Source organism: Nematolebias whitei, chromosome 23 (genome assembly GCF_014905685.2).
Source record: "Nematolebias whitei isolate Nwh7 chromosome 23, NemWhi1, whole genome shotgun sequence".
Classification (NCBI taxonomy): domain Eukaryota; kingdom Metazoa; phylum Chordata; class Actinopteri; order Cyprinodontiformes; family Rivulidae; genus Nematolebias; species Nematolebias whitei.
In genome coordinates this window covers 18497256-18518324 of record NC_056520.1, presented here as the reverse complement: position 1 = coordinate 18518324, position 21069 = coordinate 18497256, and the positions used below count along the sequence as shown (strand labels likewise).

General features: G+C 39.3%; 1 protein-coding gene across 1 annotated transcript in view; it reads left to right on the top strand.

The window, feature by feature from the left end:
- Positions 1-21069, top strand: part of LOC119428748 (sodium/potassium-transporting ATPase subunit alpha-1) — a 49388-nt gene that overhangs the window by 10159 nt on the left and 18160 nt on the right. Inside the window, exons 2-10 of the mRNA XM_037696425.1 lie at positions 13915-14031; positions 14441-14500; positions 17553-17654; positions 17734-17835; positions 17924-18037; positions 18123-18257; positions 19985-20102; positions 20185-20453; positions 20537-20845. Coding sequence (XP_037552353.1) covers positions 13915-14031; positions 14441-14500; positions 17553-17654; positions 17734-17835; positions 17924-18037; positions 18123-18257; positions 19985-20102; positions 20185-20453; positions 20537-20845 — 1326 coding nt within the window. The remainder of the gene's footprint in view (positions 1-13914; positions 14032-14440; positions 14501-17552; positions 17655-17733; positions 17836-17923; positions 18038-18122; positions 18258-19984; positions 20103-20184; positions 20454-20536; positions 20846-21069) is intronic.

Sequence of the window (21069 nt, the reverse complement as noted above, 5' to 3'; positions counted from 1 at the left end):
CCCCCCCCCCCCCCCCCCCCCCCCAGTCAACAAAAAATAAAATATGACAAGTACCCCATCAAGGGAACTGATCTAGGGGAAACACTGCACAGGAATCAGACAATTAGGTTCTTCTTAAAGGAAATGTCAAAAGCTGGTTTAGTGGAGATTGTTCATAAGGTGGTTGATTAAACAGCTTCCAACTTTGTGCTCCTTGTAGTGGTGTCTCACTGGGCTGCTATTGTTGGCGACTATGTAATTGGAAAATCAAATTGTGAGAAAAGTATGCTGGAATTACAAAAGCTAAATTGAGACGGGCTTGAGGCGCGTTCCAAATGCTTAGAACAAGTCTGGCTATTTTGAGAGAAAGTTTGATGCTCAGTTATATCCTCCAACGTGTTCATAATTCTTAACCCTCAAAACATTTTGGACTGTTGCAAATGCTGTTTTCAGTTTGTAGCCAGCAGTCACAGCACAGTGAGAGTTTGGCTTTAAGCAACAAATTCCTAACTCAGCATTTTAGGTTTCTTGTAGTTTGAAAAATCTGTTTTTATGGAGATTATTATTTTTTTTTTTGTACAGTTGAGATTCAGTTCTATTCACCCATCCGTCCCTCCTTCCCTCTGTGTTTCACAGGGACACATAGAGACAAACGAGACAACCATTCATTGTCTTACTCACACATAGGGACAATTTAGAGTTACCAATCAGCCTAACATGCAGGTTTTTGGTCTGTGGGAGAAAAACGGAGTACCCGGAGAAAACCCACACGTGCTTAGAGAACATGCAAACTCCACCCAGAAAGGTCACCGGCCAGGATTCATTCCAGCTACCTTCTCGCTGAGAGGCGGCAGCTCTACCAACTGCGCCACCATGCCGCCAAGGTACAGTTTTAGCATACAAATTGAAAAAAAAGAAACTAAAATTATCATTGTATATTGCAATGATATATTTTCATTATGTCATACAGCCCCCTTATTCATTTTTCTTTATCAACATATTTTTTTCAAAAGTAAAACATGTTCATCATAGTAAAGAAAAAAGTTTTTTATATGGCAAAATAAAACCAACTTTTTAATGTAAAAAACACATTTTTATGTTCATTTTAACTATTGATTTCTTTAATATGTTGCAGGTCACAGTGCAATCAAACATTTCTTTTTGTCAAAACAGCCTTTTACGAAAAATAACAGAGCAGAATTAATATTTCTGAACACAAAAAAGTACAATAGACTTTTAATGGACTTGTATGTGTCCCATCAACAAAATTGAAATCTTTTGTTTTGACAGATTGCCAACAATCCATTATTGTCATCTTCCTCTCCTAATAAAAAAAAACTATAAATCTTCAAACTGAGCAGTTGTTTGTTTTTTTTGGGTGTGACAATATTAGAAGTTTTTAAAAGAGTGAATGATCTCAAAATTTACAGGAAGTGGCCATTTGTTTTAAGAAGTGAGACATTCATTAATTAGAAGTTTATCAAATCAGTGCTTTTAGTGAAAAATAAAAATGTGAGAAATGTTCAAATAACTAAAGGATTCAAGGTCCTTTATTGTCATTCGCGTCACATGTGGTACATGAGGTGGAACGAAATGAAGTACTCAAGGTCTCAGTTGCACCCAAAAATAGCAAAAATATAAAGTATAAAAAGAAACGGCATATAAAGATCTAGGATATACGCTAAACACTAATAATGTAAAATAATACGGTATATCAAACAGTAGCCTGAACATTAGTTTGTAGTGAGCAGATGGGTATGAATACAGCAGCATAAAGACAGGAGATCAGCAGCATGGATAATCAGCAGCACAGATAAGTCGCATATCACCAATTAAATTGGCATTATAGATTCAGATTCATTACATTACGGATTCAACTTAGCGTTCTTGTATTTACTATAACTATTGCCCTCTACCATGAAAAGTTGTGCAATTGCTTACGTTTGTGCACATTTGTCTTTTAGCAAAATATCTCATGAAACAACGCATTGATTTTGATGAAAGGCTCAAAGTAATTATTGGATGTTCTGTACATCTACAACTAAGAAAGATGGTCGATTAAGTTAAACATGACTAAGGTCAATGGTCGATTAAGATGATTAAAGATGGTCGCGACTGCTTATCAACCTCATCAAACACAAATACGTGATAATTTAGTCACTTTTACATAAATTGCGCTAAGGTTTGGTGTTGTAGCAGCCGAAAGTTATCCACAGCATAGCACTAACTGGTCACATGATACTTTGTTTAAAATTCATTCATCTAAGGAGGTGGGTGGTATGCGTTCCTTTAACGAATGTTTGGTTATATAGCTTTTTTGTTAAAGATTCACATTTCTACTTTTTCTTTCTTCGGTTTTTGCTTCCACTCAACCTGGGTTTGTGAATTATTTGCTTGAAGCCAGATGGCCCCAGGGGGCCTTCAGGGGTCCCGAGGCAAAGATCAGGCCATGGCGATCCAGAACTAAGAAGAGTGTTTTCCCAGCTTTACGGGCCGGGGGGTTCAAGCAACAATAACAACATGTGCTGGGATCACACACTGTGTGCTCTGGGAAACTTAAGTCAGCTGAAGGAGTAAAAAAAACAATATTAGTTAGCGTAGTTCCATGACTGGGACTGTGTGCAGGATGTCCACATTTGGTCAATCTTAAACGGGCTTGCTCCTAAAGAAAATGGCAGCGGCAGCGGCGAACCCTTACACAGTTGGTTTGTATACGGACTCATTAGTAGTCAGATGGTGTTTCATTGACCTCCTTGCTAACATGCTAACACCTGCGATTCTTGTAAAGTGTTGAATTATTGATGAGTCTTAACTCCCTATCGATGTTTGCTTCTGGAGTTGCAGTATCCTTTTACCTGCTTGGACTGAACGTTCTCAGCCTGTTTGTGGTCAGCAAGACGCCATACAGGTTTAGCACCTGCTTTAGTGACACTATCAGTGGTTCTTTGAAATGACGGCAGCAAACACATGCCGAGTGGCCTGTCTGGAGAATATTTTGGTTTCTTTTTCCTTGACTTTTGTGTACATCTGTTGCTAATTTGCAGAAAATCCAAAGAGAAGCACAAGCTGTTGTGTATGACTTCAGCTTTACTAGTCAAAAACAAAAAGGACTGGAGACCTTTAAACTCGTGACCTGATTGTGCAGACTTAAATGTCTGTAAGATAAGATGATAGATTCTCAAGGCACTCTGGATTGCACCAAAGTTCATTGTCGTCAATTGTTGTTTTTTGGACATTATTGTCAATATCAAAATGTGCTAAACTCGAAGGTGACCATTTTACAGGAGCAGCAACATTACAGTTCAGTTGGGCTCTTAGAAATTAATGAACAGTTACTAAAGTTCAATGTGACTCGATTCAATTCAATTTATTTATATAGCGCCAACTCACAACAGAAGTTGTTTCAGGGCACTGTACAAAAGCATTCACATACATACAAAAGCCATTTAGTAAAGTTCTCTATCTAAGGAAGCCAGCAGACTCATTGAATCTTCGCTTTATCACAGTCTACCATCCTGAGCAAGCACAAAGGCGACAGCGGAAAGGAAAAACTCCCTTTTAACAGGAAGAAACTTCCAGCAGAACCAGGCTCAGGACAACCAGCCATCTGGTTTGACCGACTGAGGTTTGAGAGGACAGGAAGGAGAGACAAACGAACACAGAATGGCTGGTTCAGATATAGGTGCAGATGTTCCCCCATTGGAAGAAAAACAAAAGCACATGCCAAGGATGGAAAAATATATAACTGTATTTATCAAAAAGGAAAGACTTAAGTCCAGTCTTAAAACTGGACAATGTGTCAGCCTCACAGACAGAAACTGGAAGTTGGCTCCACAAGAGAGGAGCCTGATAACTGAAAGATCTTCCTCCCATTATGCTTTTGAAAACTCTAGGAACCACAAGTAAACCTCCAGTCTTAGCGAAGTGCTCCGTTAGGAAATTATGGAACAATAATATCTGTAATATAAGATGGAGCTAGGTTGTTCAGGGCTTTGTATGTTAGAAGTAAGATTTTGAATTCAATTCTGAATTTGACAGGGAGCCAATGGAGAGAAGCTAAAACTGGAGCTATATGATCTCTCCTATCAACCCTCATTAAAAAACTCTGGCAGCAGCAATTTGACTCGGTTTGGATGATTCCAGGCGGTCAGATTTTTCCTAAACCATGCGATCCAATATGTATTTGGTCTAAAGACATCTAGGCTGAAATCAAAGTTTAGTTTGAAATAAGTCTGTAGACATTGAAACCTTACAATACAGATCAAATGGTTGTTTGTGTTAAGTCAAAAGTTGCCAAAGAACAGGAAAATGGTCAGTGTAAAGCTTGATCCAGAAATCCCCAGGTTTCAAGCGATCTCTTAAACCTCACTGGACTGCAATTGTTGGCGACAAATTGCGACCGTCATTCTCCAAAATGTCTTGAAACGTTTGAACAGGCTCTCAAATTCTTTGCAAGAGTAACAGGACCTCAAGGGAATTTTGAACATCTTCAAACCCTTTTGCAGAAGATGTTCTAAATAGTCACAAAGTCAATGCAGGTACCTGGAATCCATTTTAAATTTAGTTTCTGTGGGTCAGGAAGTGTGAGAAATATGAGATAACAACTGACAGGATTTTGAGACCGATGAAACCAAATTGTGACTGGAGACAAAAATCAAGAATGAATTGTGATCAAACTGACACAGTTAAGACACAGACTAAATTGTAGCATATAAATTTGCATTCATTTACAGGAATGTTGCGTGAATGTCATTATTTGTAGTTATAGTCCCAACTCGATGTATTCCCTGTGAAGATTAGCATATTTTCTTGAAGTCTTGTTTCCAACTAGTCGCCAAGACTTATTGAATGACAAAACAAAACTTTATGGTTTGTTATACACAGTTGAACATGTATGGCATATAAAATAAAATTCACTTTTTACAGTTTTACCTGCTGATTAAATCTAAATTTATCTTCATATTAGCCAATATGCTCTTCCTTCCAGCTCTCAACTGAATAAAGTCATTGAGTTATTTGACACACTGGTGTTTTAACCACAATTTTGAGGTTTTCAATCCATACAATCCGTGCTTGTACTGTCTGACACTGAACATTTTCAGTTGTGTGTGTTGGATAGAAATTAAATTTGAGCACTAAAGTGCTTGGGCCAAAGGGGTCAGAGGTATTCTAGACTAAACAAACTCTGTGACTACACTCAGTGTTGAAATTGTGTGTATTGCTCAATGGGAAAGAAACGACTCCTAATTCAAAGGTTTGGGACAGCTGGATCAGAACAAAGGCTACAACAGCTGCTTCGTTTTTCAGCTGCTGGCCTTGAACAGGCCTGTTGACCCAAACTCTACATACTGTACTCGGATTTATTCATTCAACCTTTATTTAAACAGGTTAGTTGTTAGTCTGTTGCCTTCATACATCTCCTCCTACATGTCTCTGCGTGAGTGCAGCTACGGAGTGCGCTCTTAGGACATTATTACCTGCAGTGTTCCCTCAGTGAGGACTGAACTAGGCAAAAGGGCCTTCTCCTACTCCGCTCCTGTTTCCTGGAATATCTTACAAAAAGATTTGAAGCTCTTGACCTTGACCTCTCTAAGTGTCTTTAAGAATCTGTTGGACTCCTGGCAGGGTCCAATGCAGACATGTTCCTGTTTTTAGTTTTCTACATTTGTCTTGGAATCTAGCTGTTTTTTGTTTTGTTACCTTTTTCCTTTTAGCCATCCTATTTGTTAAAAAAAAAACAAAAAAAAAACTGTAGTATGAGTTTTTATAACTGTTTATTGTTGTTGCTGTTGTCCATTGTTGTCATCTTTCTTTGTTGAAATCAGGTCTCTCTTGTAAATGAGTCCTCGAGGCTCAATGGGATTTACCTGTATAAATAAAGGTTGATTGATTGATTAAACAGGTTAGTCCCATTGAGCCACGAGGACTCATTTACATGAGAGACCTTATGAAGAACATTGTCCAACTTTAAAAATAACACTAGAATCACAACGGCTCACGAAGAAAGCCTGATTGCTGCAAAGATAAGTGAATTTTTCAGTCAGTTTTTTTAATTGTTTTTTTTTATTTAACCTTTATTTATACAGGTAGTCTCATTGAGTCAAAAAGACTCATTTTCAAGAGCTTTTTTGGGCAGCTATGTACCGGTAAGCACCTGGGGAGCAGTTAAGGATTAGGTGCCTTGCTCAAGGACACCATGACATGTGGGCATGGCAATAACGGTAAGCTACAGTATCAGCAAGCTGTAGCATTTCTGGCGCTTCTACGGGGAGCTTCCTGCAGGAATATCATTTCAGCCAGAATTGTCATGTATCGCTCAGTTGATGTCAATGTCGATGATTTAAAGTCATAAAAGTGTTTACTTGAACTTGACATTCAAAGAATAATATCAAAAAAGTGGAGTGAGCTTATGTTAGCTTGTCACTTCTGTCACATAAAAACACATCAGCAGAAGCAAGACGTGATCAATTGATAGTTTGCTTTATGAGCAGATTATTGACTATAAATCTAGACATACTATTTAGCTTTCTTTTGTTGTGGAGAATTGAAGCCACAAGATCCAGTTTTCCGGGCTCCACCATGTTGTTTTAGGGGACCGAGATGGGGTAGAGGTAGGGCAGCTAACTCAGGACCCGAAGGTCCCAGGTTTGATCCCCAATCATTGCACATATCGCCGTGTCTCTGAGCAGCACACCCTATACCCAGTTGCTCCCCGGGTGCCTTCAATAGCTGCCGACTGCTCCACCTGGGGGTGGATGGGTTAAATGCAGAGAGCCAATTTTGCCATTGTGTGGGAACATACAATGATGACAACACATAACATCCATCCATCCAACCATTTTCTTCTGCTTATCTGGGGTCGGGTCGCGGGGGTAGCAGCTTAAGTAGGGAGGCCCAGACTTCCCTCTCCTCAGCCACTTAGGCCAGCTCCTCCAGGGGAATCCCAAGACGTTCCCAGGCCAGCCGAGAAACATAGTCCCTCCAGCGTGTCCTGGTCCTCCTCTGAGTCTCCTCCCGGTGGGACATGTCCGGAACGCCTCACCACGGAGGCGTCCAGGAGGCATCCTAACCAGATGCCTGAGCCACCTCAACTGGCTCCTCAATGTGGAGAAACAGCGGCTGTACTCTGAATCCCTCCCGGATGACCGAGCTTCTCACCCTATCTCTAAGGGAGAGCCCAGACACCCTGCAGAAAAAACTCATTTCGGTCGCTTGTATCCGTGATCTCGTTCTTTCGGTCACAACCCATAGCTCATGACCATAGATGAGGGTAGGAACGTAGATCGATCGGTAAATTGAGAGCTTCACCTTTTGACTCAGCTCTCTCTTCACCACGACAGACCGGTACAGCGCCCACTTCACTGCAGACGTCCCACCTATCTGTCTATCGATTTCACTTTCCATTTTTCCCTCATTTGTGAACAAGACCCCAAGATACTTGAACTCCTCCACTTAGGGCAGGACCTTCTCCCCGACCTGGAGAGGGCACTGTACCCTTTTCTGGCACAAGACCATGGCCTCGGATTTGGAGGAACTCATAACAAATAACACATTATTATTATTATTGTAAATCTACAGCTAAACTTAATGCTGGATTTGTGGAAAAAAAACAAAAGATGTTGCCAAAATGACATATCAGACTCTTATAGAGCACAATTTAATAGTTTTACACTTTGTTTATTCCAGTAGGTGAAGGTGAATTTTAATTTTACAAGAAGTTTTTTTTAATTTAACAAAAGGAAAGACTGTTTTTTATTCCGATATACAACACATATAAGGAACTTTGTTTTATAAAAACATAGTGAAAATTTTATTAATCCAGTGTTTCCCCTACCATTATACAAGCAAGGCGCACCGCCCCATCAACAGAACCGAAAGCCCCGCCTACCAAGCCCCCCGCCCCCGTTGACAACTATCGGTATTGATGTAGCACGAGGTGCAATACAAACGTGCTAGCAAAAAATGCTACTGATGGTCCGCTCCGCCCCCCACCCCCTACTGATAAAACCGGCAGCAACGTAGCGCTAAGCTAGTGGGCGGGCAACAGACCTGACTCTGTGCCATGCAGTCAAAATATTTTTTTCTTTTTCTGTATCTCACCACTTCATCGCCCCGCCTGGTTATCCAGCCGTCTAGGAGACACAGACTTAGTGCTTTTGTTGCCCTGTCAGCTACACTGACCGCTGATAATGAGAGGGGACATCTGGGGGGTGGGGGAGGCAGCATGACGATAGGGACAGACGAGTCTGGCCGTCACTTCGAGCCAAGCCTGATTGTGTGATATTGGACGTCAAGTGCAAGACAAGTCACGCAAACTTAACATAAAGAGGGTGTTTTCCATCTAAATCTGCTCTTAAAACCTGAATTATTGTATTTGTTTAAAATCCGTCCTGCCTGCTGGAAGGGAATTTGTGTCCCAGTTGGAGCTAAAAGCAACACAAAGTCCTCTTGAGTGGGATTCTCAGCAAATGACTGCTTCATTGTTCCGCTCTGGAGATTGGCTGAGCCACAAAGCTGTCGAGGTTATGTTTAGAAAAGCTGTTGGTGACTGTGACATTCTTCCTGGCAAAAGTGTAATCAGTTCCACTGTAATCTGTCCCAAAAAAAGCCTTATCTCCAAACTGACTGAAATCTACTCAACACTTCGTTCTTCTTTGGGCTCAATATTGATGAATTTATTTGTCTGGACTGAACTTTTGTCACCGTCAATGGCTTGTGTAGTTTTTGAATTATTGTAGAAGCAGGGAAAAAAAAATCTCAAACATGACTGTTTCACTTGGAGTTTAATGGCCAGGTGATAAATTGCACAGTCTAAATGTTTAACAATGTGGTTAATTAGATCTAATTGCAGTAATGCGTCTAACAGGCCTTTGGATATCACGTCAGTGTCCGACTTGTGAAAATTGCCTGTTCGTACTTTTGCTGCTGTTGTTGCGCAAACAGCAGTTTATTGATCATCTTTAAGTCACAGGTTTCTTGCTCAAGTTTTTGACGCTTTTCTCAGTTAAATAATAATTTTTAAAAAGTCTCAGGAGCATCATAATCATATAGCAGCATAAAAAAGAATAAAAATGGATTCAGGAAAGAAGATGTTGGTTTTAGCAGATAATGATGATGGTTGATTAGATTATTAGTTTTTATCGCTAATAAATCCTCCTGTAAGTGTGCCAAAGTGTCACTGGTTAGGATTTGTTCATGCTTCTTCTCTGCAAAGTATTTATATTTTTGGTCTTCTAGCTCAGGGGTTCTCAAACTTTGTGGGTTCAGGGACCCCTTACAGTAGAGAAAAAGTTTCAGAAACCCCCTCATAACCCTCAATTTTATTAAATAATTTTCTTCAGTTTGTCTCTTTAATACAATGGAAATATTTGTAACATAAATACTTAAGACCTGTTCTTTAATAGTGTTAATACAATTTTTATACTTTTAAACATGGGGTGTTTTTCATTCAAGACACACTTAACAAAATTTTTAATTTCAACTTTCAAAAATTACACTTTTGAGAAAATTAGCAGTATAAAAATTTAAACTTGACCTATTCGTACAATGAACATAATAAATGGATTGTCACTTTTTCAAATTACTACTTAAAACTGAACAGAATCATAACAGCAGTAGTCATACCAAGTAACAAGGCTTAATTTGTAAACCGATCAATGCTGGAACACAAATAGGGGGCGTGTCTTCCCCCAGAAAATTTTGAATAAAGTGATCTCTAAAAAGTCTGACTTGCTGATTCCGATTTTGGCCGATGCTGATTTTGTTTTATAATCGACACTGTCAGGTGTTACAAGGTCACAATGCACCTTCAATGTTCCAATATTATTTTATTGAAAAACATACCCTTGAACAATATCCTAGAAACAATACAAACTTGTTTTAACTGACCATGAGGTAGTGCTGTGAAATATAAAGGAAGTTCAGACAATTGTTGTTAAACTACAAAAAAATCTGTAAAATCGGTTTCTCATGCAAGTATCAGCCGATCTTCCAAAATTAAGTAAACCGGGGCCGATAAATCGTCTGTCCGATTTATCGTAGCACCCCTAGTAGATGTGATTTCCTGCATGTTGGTGTATTTTAACATATTGTTAAACATCTACATGCTTGTAAAAAAAAAAAAAAAATTTAAATTTGTACCCGTATTTTTATTTTATTTATTTATTTATTTTTTGCGGACCCCTGAGCACCAGCTCACAAATCCTCGGGGGTCCAGGGACCCCAGTTTGAGAACCACTGTTCTATCTAGAACACATGATCAGTACTAGGGGTGCACCGATTTCAGTTTTCTGGCCGATCACTGATCACCAATTTCTAAAAAGTCTGACCTGCTGATTCCGATTTTGGCCGATACCGATTTTGTTTTATAATCGACACTGTCAGATGTTACAAGGTCACAATGCACCTTCAATGTTCCAATATTATTTTGTTGTAAAACATACCCTGGAACAATATCCTAGAAACAATACAAACTTGTTTTAACTGGCTATGAGGTAGTGCTCAGAAATATAAATGAAGTTCAGGCAATTATTGTTAAACTACAAAAATCGGTAAAATCGGTTTCTCATGCAAGAATCGGCCGATTTCCTAAAATTAAGTAACTCGGGGCCACACCCCTAATCATTACATATTAACATTAAACTAATAAAGGCCTAGCTTTCCCTTAAAGGATGTGTATAATGCCCACTGTCTTCCATGCCAGTCAGCTCTAGCTCAGTATTGTGAAGATTCATTTTTTACATTAAAAAACCATCCGAGCTTCAACAAGATTTTAGCCATTGCATTGCTTGTATTGGGGAAAAAATAACCGGACACCCAATGTGTGAATATTTAGATTGGTCCTGAATGGTTGTAAATCTTCAAATCCCTCTAAAGTGTGAAAAATAACAATTTGAGGGAATTTGATAAACTTATAAAATAATGGCATTTGGAAGCTATATATATATATATATATATATATATATATATGCATTTATGATAAACTTCAATTTTTAGGAAGTATACCACATTCTGTGGGCGTCTTACAAATTTTTACACACTATTATTTTAAACTGCCAGCGGCTGCACATCTGAACCCAAAGTACCTCGAGAACTCAATGACGGTTTGAGATTAGAGCCTGATGATGTTCAGGGGATTATTTCTCAGCGGTACAGGATGTTTGGTGGTGGCTGAGCATCATTTGCACAAATGTCCATAATCATCCTTTTAGACTATGTCAGGAAACATTTAGCAAATCCTGCGCTGCTTGAAAAGTGTTTTTTAATGCTCCATCTGAGTCACAGTTGATCTAAACTGCTCATTGCTCATGACCAAAATCAATTCAACATGAATTAAAGCACACTTTAGATTTTAGTTTTCAAGCTACTTAGCTGAAAAATGCATAGTTTAAACTGAAAGTTGTACTACGACCTTAGCAGTAACAGCCAACAATAATTCAGCTAAATATAGTTTATTTATGTAGTTAATTCATGACTTAAGTTATCTTAGGACTCTGTACTTTAAAAAACAAGTCTTTCCTTCCTTCCTTATAAACAGTACAATATGAAATGCCAGTTAGTAAAAAAATATGTATTTGAGAAAGCCAGCAGATTGCATCAAATCTTCACTTCGTTGTAATCCCTCATTCTGAGCAGCACATTGGCGACAGTGGAAAGGAAAATCTCTCCTTTAACAGGAAGAAACCTCCAGCAGGTCCGGGCTCAGGATGTGCAGTCATCGGTCTCGGCTGGCTGGGCTTAGAGAGGACAGAAAAGAGACAAAACAGAATGGCCAGTCCAGCTGTACTTTCTATGGGTATAAAGACAAAGAAAAACACGTTTGTGATATAAGTAATTATAGATACCGGTACAATCATGAAGATGGATAGATGTAAGTAAAGACTGCGTCAGATTGAGGAGATGTGAGATGTACTCAGCTTTTATGGTTGCTTTTATCCTGATGTTATCTGATGTTCACTCTTTGTAGCACTTTGAGATTCATTGTGAATGTAAAGTGCATTATAAATAAAAGTTATTATTATTATTGTCCTCCAGCAGTCTAAGCTTATAGCAGTAAAACCAAGCCAACCCTAACTATAGGATTTATGAAAAAGAAAAGTCTTGAGCCTTGTCTTAAAAGTGAACAGGGTGTCAGCCTCACAGAATTAGGTTTAAAGAAGCAGAAAAACTAAGAAATCAGCTGTAAAAAACTAAAATTAGCAAAAAAATTAATAAAAAATAAATAAATAAAGTAGGCAAAAAGATAGAAAGAAGCGTAACCTATGAGAAGGAAGTGAAAAGAGCTGAAATGAGCTCATAAAATGTGGAATTAGCTGAAAAAGCTAAAATTTTCATAAAACAAATAATTAGTAGCGGAAGTGGCAGAAAAAGCTGAAACTAGCTGAACAAAAATGAAAGTATAACAAGCTAAAATTAGCAGAAATAAGTTAATTCAGCTGAAAGTAGCGGGAATTACCAAGAAAATCTTGAGTTTATCTGAAAACAGCTGAATTTAGCTAAAAATGTTCTAAAAAAGTAGCTGAAAATATAGAACAAGTTTAAATTAGCAGAAGAAAGCAGAAAGAACACATTTGCCCAGTTAGGCTGAAAGAAGCAGAAATGAGCACAAAAAAGTAGAAATTATCTGAAAAAAGCTCAAATTAGCAGAAAACATGAAAAGTAGCTAAAAAAAAAGGCAGAAAGAAGCTGAAATTACAAGAAGGAAGTGGAGAGAGCACATTTTTGCTGATTAGGCTGAAAAAAGTTTAAATGAGTGCAAAAAAAGTGGAATTAGCTGAAAAAGCCTAAATTAGCATAAAACGGCTAAATATGTGCTGAAATAGCAGAAAAAGCTTAAACTTGCAGAAATAATCTGAAAGAAGAATATCAAGCTGAAATTAACAGAAGGAAGTTAAAAGAAGCACAAAAATGTTTTAGTTAGCCAAAATAATCTGAAAGGAGCACAAAACAGGTGAAATTAGCTAAAAAATGTCTTAAAGGGCAGCTAAAAAAGGTAGAACAAGCTTAAATTAGCAGAAGAAAGCAGAAAGAACTTGTTTAAATGATTAGGCTGAAAGAAGCAGACATAAGCACAAAAAAGTAAAAATTATCTGATTAAAGCTGAAATTAGCCAAAAACAGCTGAAAAGTAGTTAAACAGCAGAAAGAAGCTTAAATTACCAGAAGTAAGTGGAGAGAGCACATTTTTGCTGAATTAGGCTGAAAAAAGTTGAAATGAGTGCAACAAATGTGAAATTAGCTGAAATAGCAGAAAAAGCTGAAACTTGCTGAAATAAGCAGAAAGGAGCATAACAAGCTGAAATTAGCAGAAATAAGTTTGAAGAAGCACAAAAATTTTGTAGTTAGCAGAAATAATCTGAAAGGAGCACAAAACAGCTGAAGAACAGCTGAAAGTAGCTGAAATTGACTGAAAAAAAACGGAAGTTGGTTCCATTAGAGAGGAGCCTGATGGCTTAAAAACTCTGCTTCCCTTTCTATTTTTGGAAACTAGGAACCACAAATAACATATTCCTCGGACTATAGACACACCGGATTAGAAGGCGCAATATCAATGAACGGCTCTGTTTTCATACATAAGGCGCATTAAGCGAAACAAAACAGTCAGATAAGTCAAACTTTATTCAACTCATTCACAATAACCACATAAAATCAGTTCGAGGTCAGTAAGCACAACCGGAATTAATACATAAGGCTCACTGTCAATTTTTGAGAAAATTAAAGGATTTTAAGTGCACCTTATAGTCCAACAAATACGGTGAGCCTGCACTCTGAGATCGAAGCGCTCAGGGAAAATATGGAACAAGAAGCCATTTAATACACGACAGAGCTTGGTCGTCGAGAGCGTTGTGTGTGAGAACAGGGGTTTCAAACTCTTCTACGTGATCGGTATAAACTTGAGTTCCCCCTACATAAAGTTTCTTCATTGTCGTGCTTGCAGGACGGAAGAGAGCAGTATGAGTTGGCTGCGACCTCGGAACAGGGCGGCAAGAAGAAGGGGAAGGGGAAAGGGAAGAAAGAGAAGGATATGGATGAACTGAAGAAGGAAGTGGATTTGGTAAGTGTTTGAGGCTTCACTTTTGTTTTTCACTCAACACAGGACGTCTTCCTCTGATTGTCCAGTCTCGTACTTGTATCATCCCTTGCGCTGCAGTTATCATGTCGTTTCTCATGTAAGTGTTAAATATGTCACCAACATAAACTGTAAAAAGATTTAAATACACTGTACTGGTTTTTGCTAATGTTATCATTTTCTTCCACCATTTTACCTCTCAATCTATCTGTAAATAATTTTCTCACTGCCAAGGCTTTGGTCTTGGACTGGTAGTGGTGGGAAAAAAGGTCAGAACACAATGGGCTGCAAACGTTGCCATCTTTTTTTTTTTTTTTTCCCATATAGAACCCACACATGCACAGAATATAAAACACATGAGCGCTGATTCCGCCTTATCTTTGTGTCCTTGTAGGACGACCACAAGCTGACGCTGGATGAGCTCAATCGCAAATATGGGACCGACCTCACCACTGTGAGTAAAAGAAGTTGTTAAAGGTGTTTATTTTAATAGATCGTACCAGGAATGTACTGCATTTGTAGCTTTATATATCACACAGGGTTGTGTGTTAGCTAGTAGCAATCTGATCCAGTTTTTTTTAAAGAGCATTTATCATAGCGATCAGATGAGATCGGATATTAGGAGCATGAAGGCTGCTCGTTGCTGTTAACGTCACTTTGTCCACTTTAGTCTGATCGTTGACATTCAGTTCATGAATAGTTTAGTAGGCTATCAGTTTCATAGTTTGTTTAATGTTCTGATGAAAAGCTTTAAGTCTTTATGCTTTGTATTTTTCCAAAAACAAATATTGCAACAATTTTGAAATTAAAACTGTTAACCCCCATGTTTCCATCAAACTTGTCTACGATGAGCATCCGTTCATCCATTATCTTTACCCGCTTCTTCCTCTCTGGGTTGTTGGGGTCACTGGTGCCCATATCGACCATAATGGTCCATCAGCATTCTGTCTATGATTCAAAATGGACACCGCTTTAGAATCATCTTGGCAGCCACCCCAATGTAGAGGGTTTAATTTTCTTGGGTATTATCAATAAGGGTAGATTCATGTTTGCCAAATCCCGAGCCCTGCGCCCTAACCCTTATTGGGGACTGCCTATTTATTCATTCATTCATTTTTAAAATTTATTTATTCATTCGTTTAAAAGAAACGAAACAAATTCATCAAAAGAAAAAAAAACATGGAATGAAAAGGATGCAGAAAGAAGACGAAAATGCTTATAATAAAATATAATCAATTTTTATAATAAAATTCCTATTAAGGCAGCCGCCTATTATTATCCACCTGACAAGGGTTTCTTAACCGAACCACAACGTGTCCCCCCACAAATGTTACATCAAAACGACCGGCTCGACACCGTTATTTATTGGCGTTTTGAGTTACCATGGCGACGTTATTTGCAAACAAAGACACAGTTTTTATTAGTAATTTTTCATAGACTGGTTGCAAATCGAATGTCCAAGATGGCCACCTGAGCTAAAAAGGAAAAATACTTTTAAGTCAGCCATTTGTAAAGATGAGCTGAAATTGAGTGTGGTAGTAGCTGAGAGCAATGCCCAATATATAATGAATTAAAAAAAATTCAAGATGTCCGCTAAAGCTCATGGCTTTAACTCAGCTATTTATACACACAGAGCTGAAATTTGGTGTGGTTATAGCTGAGAACGTTCCCCATCACATACTGAATCCAAATCAAAAATCCAAGATGGCCACCATAGCTTAAAATAAAAAAAAAATACTTTAACTCGTTGATATTTTTGCCATTTTAAGCTGAAAGTTGATGTGGTGGTAGCTGAGAGCGAACCCTAACACTTAGTACTGTCACATCAAAAATTTAAAATGGCCGCCACGTGGCAGTCCCCATCAAAGTTTCTCCAGGAACTTTCAAGTTCTCAAGTTCTGACCTCTGGCTCCAAACATATTTTAATACTGACTAAGCAATAAAAACACAAGCACGCAGGAGTAAGCCCAAGTAGAAAATAACGAAAGAGCAGCTGGGGACTTGTGAAAAATTATTATTATTATTTTTTTTAAAGGAAGTTAATTCTTCTGTGAGGTTTGGGCTCAGAATTTGAGTTCTATTCTGACCTAAACCACACACAACAGACCACACAGCACACCGAAGGACAGAACTTTGAAATAATCAAATAATTATTATATTTTAAAACTTATTTGGCTGATAACCGATACCGATGTTTTTTTATACATGTTCCTTTGTCAGAACATAGCCCTCTTATTTAGGCTTATTTTCTACAAAAATTGTGCAACAGCTGTAAGAGCTGGTGACATATGTTCAGTAACAGCCATATGATATGCATAACACTTTAACTTACATTAAATGAAAAGTGTTAAATGTTATTTATTAGCATTAGTGACCTGCGATGCTGTCTCCCTTGTGGAGGCTTGTTCCAGGTTCCTAGCTGCAGTGTGGGATCCTCTGCACTCCTGTGCATGAAGGACAGCCTTTTTAAGTTCAAAGTTTTTGTCTATCCATTGTGCCGTAAGACTAATCATGCTAACGGGGCTAACACGACGTCCAAATGTCTGTGCTAAAACTCACCCAAGTGCTATCAGCTAATAGCTTCTCAGTGACGTCGGAAATGATGGCTTGTAACTCGGGTAAGGCTACGTCGGAAAAATATCTCCGACTGGGGACGATGTAGCGAGGCTCAACGTAGTCCATAAATCTTTAGAATCCGACATCCTCAACGAAAAAAACTTGCACACCGCCGACATTTTGACTTCTTCCTCTCGGCCGTGATTAGATCAAGTAGGTGCGTGTGACATCACCACGTTGTGCTGGCGCTGCAGGCATCCTTGTCACTGGGTTGTCATAAGAAAACAGCGCCTTTTATATCTGTGAGTTATTTTGATGGAATGTCCGATATTGAACTTTAACGCTAATATCGACCGATACCATACAGATACCATGCCGATAATATTGTGCATCCATACAAATAATGGTTTTAAAATCCACATTTTATTGGACATTTAGAGAAGAAGAGAGACATTCTTCAGTTCACTGTGCTCCTATAGAAGCTGGTCTGAAGGAGAATTTAATCAAACGCTCCAGGGAGCCCCCTCTCCTCAAGTAAATGTGCTCCTGGTCATGCAGCAAAGATCAAGGAGAATAGTTAATCAGCGCTTTTAATTAAGGTCCCCAAGCTGTGCACGTGTGAGCGAGCGTGCGTTGACGAGCCCAAGAAGCCCCCGTACCGATTGCGGATGATCTCATTGGCCTCGTTTTTACTCCTCCTAACGTGTTCTTCCTGCTATCTGATGATGAAGGAAGTGTTTCTCTGTTGATGCTGTGTTGCTAGGCAACAAGCAGCTCCTACTCACCCCCCCCCCCCCCCGGGACTGAAATATGTTTCAGTGAGTTTGCCGGTTGGTACACAGCCATCTTGGTTTTTCTTGGACTTTGACGTCTCCAAACCACATTTTAAGAAACGTTGCAACATCTGGATTGGATTTAACACCATGCGCATTGTTTTCTTTTAATTCTAGGGTTTGTCTAGTGCAAAAGCTGCTGAGATTCTGGCCCGCGATGGGCCCAATGCTCTTACTCCTCCTCCCACCACCCCAGAGTGGGTCAAATTTTGCAAACAGGTAAAATCCTGCATTGATACCGTTTGAGTCTCGGAAGATTTTTGGATTTTAAATCTCTCCCGTTTCTGTTTTCATTTAGATGTTTGGCGGTTTCTCCATGCTGCTATGGACCGGTGCCATCCTCTGTTTCCTGGCTTATGGTATTCAGGCTGCAATGGAGGAAGAGCCTGCAAACGATAATGTGAGGGGCGGGGGAAAATGAAATGAAAAATTAATCTGTCAATATGTGTGGGAAAATGAGGACATAACTTTTAAGTGTGTGTTTTCAGCTGTACTTAGGTGTTGTGCTGTCTGCTGTCGTCATCGTCACTGGTTGCTTCTCGTACTATCAAGAGGCCAAGAGCTCCAAGATCATGGACTCCTTCAAGAACCTGGTCCCTCAGGTGCCCTTCGACGATATCAAATAAAATAGAAGAAATGGGATCTGTTACGGCTTAAACCAACTCGTTTGTTCATCTCGTCTCATAGCAAGCCCTGGTCGTTCGTGACGGCGAGAAGAAGAGTCTCAACGCTGAGGAAGTGGTTGTCGGTGATTTAGTGGAGGTGAAAGGTGGCGACAGGATTCCTGCTGATCTGCGAATCATCTCCGCTCACGGCTGCAAGGTGGGCACACCCGAACGAAGTGATTTACAAACACTTGAGCTTATTTGAGCCTTACAAAGATTCAGGACAGCGTTGACATAGCTGACGCCTCGATTTAAAGCTGAAAGCAGCAATAGAATAAACTGGAGAAACTTTTGACGAGGACTGCCACGTGGCGACCATTTTAAAGTTTTGATTTGACAGACAATTTAACCCTAAGTGTTGGGGTTCGCTCTCAGCTACCACCACACCAAATTTCAGACTAAAATGGCAAAATATCAACGAGTTAGTTATTTTTTTTCTTTAAGCTATGGTGGCCATCTTGGATTTTTGATTTGGATTCAGTATGGGATGGGGAACGTCCTCAGCTATAATCACACCAAATTTCAGCTCTGTGTGTAAAAGTAGCTGAGCTAAAGCCATTTAAATTTAGCTTTGACGACCATCTTGAATTGTTTAATTCATTATATATTGGGCATTGCTCTCAGCTACTACCACACCAAATTTCAGCTTAATATCTCCATAAATGGCTGATTTACAGTATTTTTCCTTTTTAGCTCAGGTGGCCATCTTGGATATTTGATTTGCAACCAGTCTATGAAAAATTACTAATATGAACGGCATCTTTGTTTGCAAATTACGTCGCCATGGTAACTCAAAACGCTAATAAAAGTAATAGCACACATATGCTGGTCACGATAACAAATTTTGCTAGGCGATTAATTGTCGCAGAAATTTTGCGATAAACGATAATATTGTTTGAAATTTAACAATAATTAATTGTCAAATTTTAGAAGAAATGTGGATTTGTTTGGGGTGTAGTACCTTTTTTGACCACCTGATGGCAGTACAAGACTGTTTGAACCAATGGATGGATAGTTGAGCAGCGTGTCTCTTTAAGAAAAATGGGAGGGAGGGCCCTTGACGTGACATGGGCTGACATGGGCTGACATGGTGACATGGTGGACGCTCAGTGATTTGAGCTCTTTAGCATAGCATTTTTCACACTAAGCTTTTAATAAAAACAATCAGTAAACAAGTTCTCAGCTTCTTTTTGCAGAGAAAAACAACTTTTTACACAAAGGCACTGGTTTCAACCGTGAATTTTGGAGCTTCGACAAGACGGAGGCTTATTCCCAAGGTCGGCCTGTTAGCTTAGCTCGTAGCTTAGCTGCTTTTAACAATCCAAAAACGTGCTTTTGGACAGTTAAAACAGATTTTAAAGAGAAAAGAGAAAGGGAGGGGTCAGTGAAGAGCACTGGAGTTGAGCCTTTTGTCATCCAGTGTCTTCAGTAGAAAGAGAGAGATATGAAGAAACAATAAAGCCGAAAAATGAAAATGAGGTTGATAATTTTCATTTCATTTGCGATTAATTGATTTATTGTTTAGTGCAACAGGCCTAAGCACACATCACGGGGCTGAGCCGGTCGTTTTGATATAACATTTGTGGGGGTACACATTGCAGTTCGGGCCGCATTAAAGTTGACGGAAGAGTAAGATATAAAGTTAAGAAACCCTTTGTCAGGTGGATAATAATAGGGGCTGCATCTTCATATCCTTAACGTGTCTCTGCGTGTTAAAGTTGTTTTTTTTTTGGTGCCGTTCGACTCAACTTTTGCCAGGTAATCCTTAGAAAATGTTTTAAATACAGAAAAGGGCAGTTTGTTGTTTTTATTTAATCATTTTTTAAATGTTGACCTTTTAGTTGTTTTTTAGTCATCGATTTCTGCTGTCGTTTTCTGTCTCAGGTGGACAACTCCTCCCTGACTGGTGAATCAGAGCCTCAGACTCGTACCCCAGACTTCTCCAATGATAATCCATTGGAGACCAGGAACATTGCGTTCTTCTCCACCAACTGTGTTGAAGGTAAGAGAGGCCAGAAACATTTAAAGGTTTCAAGAACAGAAGCAGGTGGCTCGGGAAAAATCCAAACAATTGTTTTTTGCAGGAACTGCTCGTGGTATTGTGATCAGCACAGGAGATCGTACTGTCATGGGTCGTATTGCAACGCTCGCATCTGGATTGGAAGTTGGACGCACCCCTATTTCCATCGAGATCGAGCATTTTATCCACATCATCACTGGTGTGGCAGTATTCCTCGGTGTGTCCTTTTTCGTCCTTTCCCTGATTCTTGGATACACCTGGCTGGAGGCCGTCATCTTCCTGATTGGTATCATTGTTGCCAACGTGCCAGAAGGTCTCCTGGCTACCGTCACTGTGAGTCTGGGTGTTTTTATATGTCCCTTAAAGCTCCTGAATGTGTCTCAGCTGTTAGCTGACCCAAGTAAATCCCCCTCCAGGTGTGTCTGACTCTGACTGCCAAGCGTATGGCCAAGAAGAACTGCCTGGTGAAGAACCTGGAAGCTGTCGAGACGCTGGGCTCCACCTCCACCATCTGCTCAGACAAGACCGGCACCCTGACCCAGAACAGGATGACGGTGGCCCACATGTGGTTCGACAACCAGATCCACGAGGCCGACACCACGGAGAACCAGAGCGGCACCTCCTTCGACAGAAGCTCCGCCACCTGGGCGGCCCTGGCCAGAATCGCCGGACTCTGCAACCGTGCCGTCTTCCTGGCAGAGCAGAGCAACATTCCCATTCTGAAGGTACGTTTGTTTTAACCTTTGGTCTGAATAAATAATACTAAATCAGCTTTTCTGAATCCTCAGATACATGATTTTACTATATATATATATATATATATATATATATATATATATATATATATATATATATACATACATACATACATACATACATACATACATACATACATACATACATACATACATACATACATACATACATACATACATACATACCTACATAC